The 12,270-nt window shown below is 61.6% G+C and overlaps 1 protein-coding gene across 2 annotated transcripts in view; it reads right to left on the bottom strand.

Moving 5' to 3' along the window:
• Positions 1-12,270, bottom strand: part of POLR3C (RNA polymerase III subunit C) — a 43,558-nt gene that overhangs the window by 17,059 nt on the left and 14,229 nt on the right. For both annotated transcript variants that reach the window (XM_090127104.1, XM_090127106.1), the window contains exon 8: positions 10,978-11,058. In XM_090127104.1, coding sequence (XP_089983230.1) covers positions 10,978-11,058 — 81 coding nt within the window. The remainder of the gene's footprint in view (positions 1-10,977; positions 11,059-12,270) is intronic.

Here is a 12,270-nt window from a genome sequence, read left to right as displayed (position 1 = left end):
GATCTCACAGCCCCCCATAGGATCCCACAGCACCCATAGCATCCCACAGCACCCATAGCATCCCACAGCGCCCCATAGCATCCCACAGCACCCATAGCATCCCACAGCGCCCATAGGATCCCACAGCCCCCCATAGGATCCCACAGCGCCCTACAGGATCACAGCACCCCATAGCACCCATAGGATCTCACAGCACCTCACAGGATCTCACAGCGCCCCACAGCCCCCCATAGGATCCCACAGCACCCATAGGATCTCACAGTGCCCCATAGGATCCAACAGCACCCCACAGCTCCCCATAGGATCCCACAGCATCCATAGGATCCCACAGCACCCCATAGCATCTCACAGCCCCCCACAGCCCCCCATAGGATCCCACAGCACCCCACAGCATCTCACAGTGCCCCACAGCGCCCCATAGGATCCCACACCACCCATAGGATCTCACAGTGCCCCATAGGATCCAACAGCGCCCCACAGCACCCACAGGATCCCACAGCACCCATAGGATCCCACAGCACCCCATAGGATCCCACAGAGCCCCCCACAGCCCCCCACAGGATCCCACAGCACCCACAGCATCTCACAGCGCCCCACAGCCCCCCATAGGATCCCACAGCACCCATAGGATCCCACAGCACCTCACAGCCCTCCATAGGATCCCAGAGCGCCCATAGGATCTCACAGCACCCCATAGGATCTCACAGCCCCCCACAGCGCCCCACAGCATCCCACAGCTCCCCACAGGATCCCATAGCACCCCACAGTGCCCCACAGCGCCCCATAGGATCTTACAGCGCCCCACAGCACCCATAGGATCTCACAGCACCCCACAGCATCTCACAGCACCTCACAGCGCCCCACAGACCCCCATAGGATCTCACAGCTCCCCATAGGATCCCACAGCACCCATAGGATCCCACAGTGCCCCATAGGATCTCACAGCTCCCCACAGCTCCCCATAGGATCCCACAGCACCCATAGCATCTCACAGCCCCCCACAGGATCTCACAGCCCCCCACAGCGCCCCATAGGATCTCACAGCGCCCCACAGCGCCCCATAGGATCTCACAGGATCCCATAGCACCCCACAGTGCCCCACAGCACCCCATAGGATCTCACAGCACCCCACAGGATCTCACAGCGCCCCACAAACCCCCATAGGATCCCACAGCACCCACAGGATCTCACAGCACCCCACAGCACCCATAGGATCCCACAGCACCCCACAGCATCTCACAGCACCCCACAGCACCCATAGGATCCCACAGCACCCCACAGCACCTCACAGCGCCCACAGGATCTCACAGCGCCCCACAGCTCCCCATAGGATCCCACAGCATCCATAGGATCTCACAGGCCCCCACAGCTCCCCATAGGATCCCACAGCACCCATAGGTTCCCACAGTGCCCCATAGCATCTCACAGCCCCTCACAGCACCCATAGGATCCCACAGCACCCATAGGATTTCACAGCATCTCACAGTGCCCCACAGCCCCCCATAGGATCCCACAGCATCCATAGGATCTCACAGTGCCCCATAGGATCCAACAGCGCCCCACAGCACCCACAGGATCTCACAGCACCCCACAGCATCTCACAGTGCCCCACAGCACCCCATAGTATCCCACAGCGCCCCATAGGATCTCACAGAGCCCCACAGGATCCCACAGCTCCCCACAGGATCCCATAGCACCCCACAGTGCCCCACAGCGCCCCATAGGATCCCACAGCCCCCCGTAGGATCTCACAGCACCCATAGCATCCCACAGCCCCCTGTAGGATCCCACAGCCCCCCATAGGATCCCACAGCGCCCTACAGGATCTCACAGCACCCCATAGCACCCATAGGATCTCACAGCACCTCACAGGATCTCACACCACCCCACAGCCCCCCATAGGATCCCACAGCGCCCCATAGGATCTCACAGGATCCCATAGCACCCCACAGTGCCCCACAGCACCCCATAGGATCTCACAGCACCCCACAGGATCTCACAGCGCCCCACAAACCCCCATAGGATCCCACAGCACCCACAGGATCTCACAGCACCCCACAGCACCCATAGGATCCCACAGTGCCCCATAGCATCTCACAGCCCCTCACAGCACCCATAGGATCCCACAGCACCTCACAGCGCCCCACAGCCCCCCACAGGATCCCACAGCGCCCCATAGAATCTCACAGCACCCCACAGCTCCCCATAGGATCCCACAGCACCCATAGCATCTCACAGCCCCCACAGCCCCCTATAGGATCCCACAGCACCCACAGCATCTCACAGCACCCCACAGCCCCCCATAGGATCCCACAGCACCCATAGCATCTCACAGCCCCCCACAGCACCCATAGGATCCCACAGCACCCATAGGATCTCACAGCACCCCATAGGATCCCACTGCGCCCACAGGATCCCCCAGCACCTCACAGCACCCATAGGATCCCACAGCACCCATAGGATCTCATAGCACCTCACAGCGCCCCACAGCCCCCCATAGGATCTCACAGCACCCCACAGGATCTCATAGCACCCCACAGGATCCCACAGCACCCATAGCATCTCATAACCCCCCACAGCCCCCTATAGGATCCCACAGTACCCCACAGGATCCCACAGCACCCATAGCATCTCACAATCCCCCACAGCCCCCTATAGGATCCCACAGCACCCACAGCATCTCACAGCACCCCACAGCCCCCCATAGGATCCCACAGCACCCATAGCATCTCACAGCCCCCCACAGCACCCATAGGATCCCACAGCACCCATAGGATCTCACAGCACCCCATAGGATCCCACTGCGCCCACAGGATCCCCCAGCACCTCACAGCACCCATAGGATCCCACAGCACCCATAGGATCTCATAGCACCTCACAGCGCCCCACAGCCCCCCATAGGATCTCACAGCACCCCACAGGATCTCATAGCACCCCACAGGATCCCACAGCACCCATAGCATCTCATAACCCCCCACAGCCCCCTATAGGATCCCACAGTACCCCACAGGATCCCACAGCACCCATAGCATCTCACAATCCCCCACAGCCCCCTATAGGATCCCACAGCACCCCACAGGATCCCACAGCACCCATAGCATCTCACAGCCCCCACAGCCCCCTATAGGATCCCACAGCACCCCACAGGATCCCACAGCTCCCATAGCATCTCACAACGCCCCACAGCCCCCCATAGGAGCTCACAGGCCCCCACAGCATCTCACAGCACCCCATAGGATCCCACAGTACCCATAGGATCCCACTGCGCCCACAGGATCTCACAGCTCCCCATAGGATCCCACAGCACCCATAGCATCTCACAGCCCCCCACAGCCCCGTGTAGGATCCCACAGCACTCATAGGATCCCACAGTGCCCACAGGATCTCACAGCACCCCACAGCACCCATAGGATCTCACAGCACCCCACAGCATCTCACAGCACCCCACAGCCCCCCATAGGATCCCACAGCACCCCATAGCATCTCACAACCCCCCACAGCCCCCCGTAGGATCCCACAGCACCCATAGGATCTCACAGCACCTCACAGCGCCCCACAGCCCTCCACAGGATCCCACAGCACCCACAGGATCCCACAGCACCCCATAGAATCTCACAGCACCCCACAGCCCCCCATAGGATCTCACAGGCCCCCACAGCATCTCACAGCGCCCCATAGGATCCCACAGCACCCATAGGATCCCACGGTGCCCCATAGCATCTCACAGCTCCCCACAGCTCCCCATAGGATCCCACAGCACCCATAGGATCCCACAGTGCCCACAGGAGCTCACAGCACCCCACAGCACCCATAGGATCTCACAGCACCCCACAGCCCCCCATAGGATCTCACAGCACCCCACAGCATCTCACAAGCCCCCACAGCCCCCCGTAGGATCCCACAGCACCCATAGGATCTCACAGCACCTCACAGCGCCCCACAGCCCCCACAGGATCCCACAGCACCCACAGGATCCCACAGCACCCCACAGCCCCCCGTAGGATCCCACAGCCCCCCATAGGATCTCACAGGCCCCCACAGCATCTCACAGCCCCCCACAGGATCTCACAGCACCCCACAGCCCCCCATAGGATCTTACAGCACCCCACAGCATCTCACAGCACCCCACAGCCCCCCATAGGATCCCACAGCACCCATAGCATCTCACAGCCCCCCACAGCACCCATAGGATCCCACAGCACCCATAGGATCTCACAGCACCCCACAGTCCCACATAGGATCCCACAGCACCCCATAGGATCCCACAGCACCCTCAGGATCCCACAGCACCCTCAGGATCCCACAGCCCCCCACAGCCCCCTATAGAATCCCACAGCGCCCCATAGAATCTCACAGCACCCCACAGCGCCCCAAAGGATCTCACAGCACCCCACAGCATCTCACAGCGCCCCACAGCCCCTCATAGGATCCCACAGCACCCATAGGATCTCACAGCACCTCACAGCGCCCCACAGCCCCCACAGGATCCCACAGCACCCACAGGATCCCACAGCACCCCACAGCCCCCCGTAGGATCCCACAGCCCCCCATAGGATCTCACAGGCCCCCACAGCATCTCACAGCCCCCCACAGGATCTCACAGCACCCCACAGCCCCCCATAGGATCTTACAGCACCCCACAGCATCTCACAGCACCCCACAGCCCCCCATAGGATCCCACAGCACCCATAGCATCTCACAGCCCCCCACAGCACCCACAGGATCCCACAGCACCCATAGGATCTCACAGCACCCCACAGTCCCACATAGGATCCCACAGCACCCCATAGGATCCCACAGCACCCTCAGGATCCCACAGCCCCCCACAGCCCCCTATAGAATCCCACAGCGCCCCATAGAATCTCACAGCACCCCACAGCGCCCCAAAGGATCTCACAGCACCCCACAGCATCTCACAGCGCCCCACAGCCCCTCATAGGATCCCACAGCACCCATAGGATCTCACAGCACCCCACAGGATCCCACAGCGCCCCATAGAATCTCACAGCACCCCACAGCCCCCCATAGGATCTCACAGGCCCCCACAGCATCTCACAGCGCCCCATAGGATCCCACACCACCCATAGGATCCCACAGCGCCCACAGGATCCCACAGTGCCCCATAGCATCTCACAGCTCCCCACAGCTCCCCCATAGGATCCCACAGCACCCATAGCATCTCACAGCCCCCCACAGCCCCGTGTAGGATCCCACAGCACCCATAGGATCCCACAGTGCCCACAGGATCTCACAGCACCCCACAGCACCCATAGGATCTCACAGCACCCCACAGCCCCCCATAGGACCTCACAGCACCCCACAGCATCTCACAACCCCCCATAGGATCCCACAGCACCCATAGGATCCCACAGCACCCATAGCATCCCACAGCGCCCCATAGGATCCCACAGCACCCACAGGATCCCACAGCTCCCCACAGCATCTCACAGCACCCCATAGGATCCCCCAGCACCCACAGGATCCCCCAGCACCCACAGGATCCCACAGCCCCCCATAGGATCTCACAGCCCCCCATAGGATCCCACAGCACCCATAGCATCCCACAGCACCCATAGCATCCCACAGCGCCCCATAGCATCCCACAGCACCCATAGCATCCCACAGCGCCCATAGGATCCCACAGCCCCCCATAGGATCCCACAGCGCCCTACAGGATCACAGCACCCCATAGCACCCATAGGATCTCACAGCACCTCACAGGATCTCACAGCGCCCCACAGCCCCCCATAGGATCCCACAGCACCCATAGGATCTCACAGTGCCCCATAGGATCCAACAGCACCCCACAGCTCCCCATAGGATCCCACAGCATCCATAGGATCCCACAGCACCCCATAGCATCTCACAGCCCCCCACAGCCCCCCATAGGATCCCACAGCACCCCACAGCATCTCACAGTGCCCCACAGCGCCCCATAGGATCCCACACCACCCATAGGATCTCACAGTGCCCCATAGGATCCAACAGCGCCCCACAGCACCCACAGGATCCCACAGCACCCATAGGATCCCACAGCACCCCATAGGATCCCACAGAGCCCCCCACAGCCCCCCACAGGATCCCACAGCACCCACAGCATCTCACAGCGCCCCACAGCCCCCCATAGGATCCCACAGCACCCATAGGATCCCACAGCACCTCACAGCCCTCCATAGGATCCCAGAGCGCCCATAGGATCTCACAGCACCCCATAGGATCTCACAGCCCCCCACAGCGCCCCACAGCATCCCACAGCTCCCCACAGGATCCCATAGCACCCCACAGTGCCCCACAGCGCCCCATAGGATCTTACAGCGCCCCACAGCACCCATAGGATCTCACAGCACCCCACAGCATCTCACAGCACCTCACAGCGCCCCACAGATCCCCATAGGATCTCACAGCTCCCCATAGGATCCCACAGCACCCATAGGATCCCACAGTGCCCCATAGGATCTCACAGCTCCCCACAGCTCCCCATAGGATCCCACAGCACCCATAGCATCTCACAGCCCCCCACAGCCCCGTGTAGGATCCCACAGCACCCATAGGATCCCACAGTGCCCACAGGAGCTCACAGCACCCCACAGCACCCATAGGATCTCACAGCACCCCACAGGATCTCACAGCCCCCCACAGCGCCCCATAGGATCTCACAGCGCCCCACAGCGCCCCATAGGATCTCACAGGATCCCATAGCACCCCACAGTGCCCCACAGCACCCCATAGGATCTCACAGCACCCCACAGGATCTCACAGCGCCCCACAAACCCCCATAGGATCCCACAGCACCCACAGGATCTCACAGCACCCCACAGCACCCATAGGATCCCACAGCACCCCACAGCATCTCACAGCACCCCACAGCACCCATAGGATCCCACAGCACCCCACAGCACCTCACAGCGCCCACAGGATCTCACAGCGCCCCACAGCTCCCCATAGGATCCCACAGCATCCATAGGATCTCACAGGCCCCCACAGCTCCCCATAGGATCCCACAGCACCCATAGGTTCCCACAGTGCCCCATAGCATCTCACAGCCCCTCACAGCACCCATAGGATCCCACAGCACCCATAGGATTTCACAGCATCTCACAGTGCCCCACAGCCCCCCATAGGATCCCACAGCATCCATAGGATCTCACAGTGCCCCATAGGATCCAACAGCACCCCACAGCACCCACAGGATCTCACAGCACCCCACAGCATCTCACAGTGCCCCACAGCACCCCATAGTATCCCACAGCGCCCCATAGGATCTCACAGAGCCCCACAGGATCCCACAGCTCCCCACAGGATCCCATAGCACACCACAGTGCCCCACAGCGCCCCATAGGATCCCACAGCCCCCCGTAGGATCTCACAGCACCCATAGCATCCCACAGCCCCCTGTAGGATCCCACAGCCCCCCATAGGATCCCACAGCGCCCTACAGGATCTCACAGCACCCCATAGCACCCATAGGATCTCACAGCACCTCACAGGATCTCACACCACCCCACAGCCCCCCATAGGATCCCACAGCGCCCCATAGGATCTCACAGGATCCCATAGCACCCCACAGTGCCCCACAGCACCCCATAGGATCTCACAGCACCCCACAGGATCTCACAGCGCCCCACAAACCCCCATAGGATCCCACAGCACCCACAGGATCTCACAGCACCCCACAGCACCCATAGGATCCCACAGCACCCCACAGCACCTCACAGCGCCCACAGGATCTCACAGCGCCCCACAGCTCCCCATAGGATCCCACAGCATCCATAGGATCTCACAGGCCCCCACAGCATCTCACAGCGCCCCATAGGATCCCACAGCACCCATAGGATCCCACAGTGCCCCATAGCATCTCACAGCCCCTCACAGCACCCATAGGATCCCACAGCACCTCACAGCGCCCCACAGCCCCCCACAGGATCCCACAGCGCCCCATAGAATCTCACAGCACCCCACAGCTCCCCATAGGATCCCACAGCACCCATAGCATCTCACAGCCCCCACAGCCCCCTATAGGATCCCACAGCACCCACAGCATCTCACAGCACCCCACAGCCCCCCATAGGATCCCACAGCACCCATAGCATCTCACAGCCCCCCACAGCACCCATAGGATCCCACAGCACCCATAGGATCTCACAGCACCCCATAGGATCCCACTGCGCCCACAGGATCCCCCAGCACCTCACAGCACCCATAGGATCCCACAGCACCCATAGGATCTCATAGCACCTCACAGCGCCCCACAGCCCCCCATAGGATCTCACAGCACCCCACAGGATCTCATAGCACCCCACAGGATCCCACAGCACCCATAGCATCTCATAACCCCCCACAGCCCCCTATAGGATCCCACAGTACCCCACAGGATCCCACAGCACCCATAGCATCTCACAATCCCCCACAGCCCCCTATAGGATCCCACAGCACCCACAGCATCTCACAGCACCCCACAGCCCCCCATAGGATCCCACAGCACCCATAGCATCTCACAGCCCCCCACAGCACCCATAGGATCCCACAGCACCCATAGGATCTCACAGCACCCCATAGGATCCCACTGCGCCCACAGGATCCCCCAGCACCTCACAGCACCCATAGGATCCCACAGCACCCATAGGATCTCATAGCACCTCACAGCGCCCCACAGCCCCCCATAGGATCTCACAGCACCCCACAGGATCTCATAGCACCCCACAGGATCCCACAGCACCCATAGCATCTCATAACCCCCCAAAGCCCCCTATAGGATCCCACAGTACCCCACAGGATCCCACAGCACCCATAGCATCTCACAGCCCCCACAGCCCCCTATAGGATCCCACAGCACCCCACAGGATCCCACAGCTCCCATAGCATCTCACAACGCCCCACAGCCCCCCATAGGAGCTCACAGGCCCCCAAAGCATCTCACAGCACCCCATAGGATCCCACAGTACCCATAGGATCCCACTGCGCCCACAGGATCTCACAGCTCCCCATAGGATCCCACAGCACCCATAGCATCTCACAGCCCCCCACAGCCCCGTGTAGGATCCCACAGCACTCATAGGATCCCACAGTGCCCACAGGATCTCACAGCACCCCACAGCACCCATAGGATCTCACAGCACCCCACAGCATCTCACAGCACCCCACAGCCCCCCATAGGATCCCACAGCACCCCATAGCATCTCACAACCCCCCACAGCCCCCCGTAGGATCCCACAGCACCCATAGGATCTCACAGCACCTCACAGCGCCCCACAGCCCTCCACAGGATCCCACAGCACCCACAGGATCCCACAGCACCCCATAGAATCTCACAGCACCCCACAGCCCCCCATAGGATCTCACAGGCCCCCACAGCATCTCACAGCGCCCCATAGGATCCCACAGCACCCATAGGATCCCACGGTGCCCCATAGCATCTCACAGCTCCCCACAGCTCCCCATAGGATCCCACAGCACCCATAGGATCCCACAGTGCCCACAGGAGCTCACAGCACCCCACAGCACCCATAGGATCTCACAGCACCCCACAGCCCCCCATAGGATCTCACAGCACCCCACAGCATCTCACAAGCCCCCACAGCCCCCCGTAGGATCCCACAGCACCCATAGGATCTCACAGCACCTCACAGCGCCCCACAGCCCCCACAGGATCCCACAGCACCCACAGGATCCCACAGCACCCCACAGCCCCCCGTAGGATCCCACAGCCCCCCATAGGATCTCACAGGCCCCCACAGCATCTCACAGCCCCCCACAGGATCTCACAGCACCCCACAGCCCCCCATAGGATCTTACAGCACCCCACAGCATCTCACAGCACCCCACAGCCCCCCATAGGATCCCACAGCACCCATAGCATCTCACAGCCCCCCACAGCACCCATAGGATCCCACAGCACCCATAGGATCTCACAGCACCCCACAGTCCCACATAGGATCCCACAGCACCCCATAGGATCCCACAGCACCCTCAGGATCCCACAGCACCCTCAGGATCCCACAGCCCCCCACAGCCCCCTATAGAATCCCACAGCGCCCCATAGAATCTCACAGCACCCCACAGCGCCCCAAAGGATCTCACAGCACCCCACAGCATCTCACAGCGCCCCACAGCCCCTCATAGGATCCCACAGCACCCATAGGATCTCACAGCACCCCACAGGATCCCACAGCGCCCCATAGAATCTCACAGCACCCCACAGCCCCCCATAGGATCTCACAGGCCCCCACAGCATCTCACAGCGCCCCATAGGATCCCACACCACCCATAGGATCCCACAGCGCCCACAGGATCCCACAGTGCCCCATAGCATCTCACAGCTCCCCACAGCTCCCCCATAGGATCCCACAGCACCCATAGCATCTCACAGCCCCCCACAGCCCCGTGTAGGATCCCACAGCACCCATAGGATCCCACAGTGCCCACAGGATCTCACAGCACCCCACAGCACCCATAGGATCTCACAGCACCCCACAGCTCCCCATAGGACCTCACAGCACCCCACAGCATCTCACAACCCCCCACAGCCCCCCGTAGGATCCCACAGCACCCATAGGATCTCACAGCACCTCACAGCGCCCCACAGCCCCCCACAGGATTCCACAGCACCCACAGGATCCCACAGCGCCCCATAGAATCTCACAGCACCCCACAGCCCCCCGTAGGATCTCACAGGCCCCCACAGCATCTCACAGCCCCCCATAGGATCCCACAGCACCCATAGCATCCCACAGCGCCCATAGCATCCCACAGCGCCCATAGCATCCCACAGCACCCATAGGATCCCACAGCTCCCCACAGCATCTCACAGCACCCCATAGGATCCCCCAGCACCCACAGGATCCCCCAGCACCCACAGGATCCCACAGCCCCCCATAGGATCTCACAGCCCCCCATAGGATCCCACAGCACCCATAGGATCCCCCAGCACCCACAGGATCCCCCAGCACCCACAGGATCCCCCAGCACCCACAGGCTCACCGGGTCGTCGGCCATGAGCGCCAGGCATTGCTCCAGCACCGCCTTGCTGATGTTGTAACCCGGCGGCAGCGAGCGGAAAATCTGCGGGGGAGAAACGGCGCTCAGGGACTGACGGCGGCGGGACGGACGGACGGACACTGCGGGACGGACAGATGCCTCCTGCCCGGCCCCAATACGGGACGGACAGACACCGCCTGCCTGAACCCCACTGCAGGACAGACAAACGCTGCGGGACAGACGGACGCCTCCTGTCTGCTGCAGGACAGACAGATGCTGTAGGATGGACAATGTGGGACAGACGGACACTTCCCGCCCAAACCCGGCTGCACAGGACAGGTGGAAACCGCGGGACAGACGGACGCCTGCTATCCAACCCCACTGAGGGACGCGCAGACACAGCAGGACACACAGACGCCGTAGGATGGACAGACACTGTGGGACAGACAGACACTTCCTGCCCAAACCTGGCTGCACAGGACAGATGGAAACCACAGGACAGACGGACGCCTGCTATCCAACCCCACTGAGGGACACTCAGACACAGCAGGACACACAGACACCGTAGGATGGACAGACGGACACTTCCCGCCCAAACCCGGCTGCACAGGACGGATGGAAACCGCGGGACAGACGGACGCCTGCTATCCAACCCCACTGAGGGACGCGCAGACACAGCGGGACACACAGACGCCATAGGATGGACAGACACTGTGGGACAGACGGACACTTCGTGCCCAAACCCGGCTGCACAGGACGGATGGAAACCGCAGGACAGACGGACGCCTGCTATCCAACCCCACTGAGGGACACGCAGACACAGCGGGACACACAGACGCCATAGGATGGACAGACACTGTGGGACAGACGGACACTTCCTGCCCAAACCCGGCTGCACAGGACGGATGGAAACCGCAGGACAGACGGACGCCTGCTATCCAACCCCACTGAGGGACACGCAGACACAGCGGGACACACAGACGCCATAGGATGGACAGACACTGTGGGACAGACGGACACTTCCTGCCCAAACCCGGCTGCACAGGACGGATGGAAACCGCAGGACAGACGGACGCCTGCTATCCAACCCCACTGAGGGACGCGCAGACACAGCGGGACACACAGACGCCTCCTGCCCGACTCCAGTGAGGGACGTACGGACACCGCAGGACAGACGGACACTTCCTGCCCGATCCCCAATGATGGACACACAGACACCTCCCGCGTGACCCTCGACTGCGGGACAGGCGGACGCTGCAGGACTGACAGATTCCCCCCCTTCCTGCCCGCGCAGCA

This window comes from Phasianus colchicus, chromosome 30 (genome assembly GCF_987193195.1).
Source record: "Phasianus colchicus chromosome 30, bPhaCol1.hap1.1, whole genome shotgun sequence".
Lineage (NCBI taxonomy): Eukaryota > Metazoa > Chordata > Aves > Galliformes > Phasianidae > Phasianus > Phasianus colchicus.
Note: the sequence above shows the minus strand (reverse complement) of the source record. Positions and strands in the feature narration are given on the sequence as shown.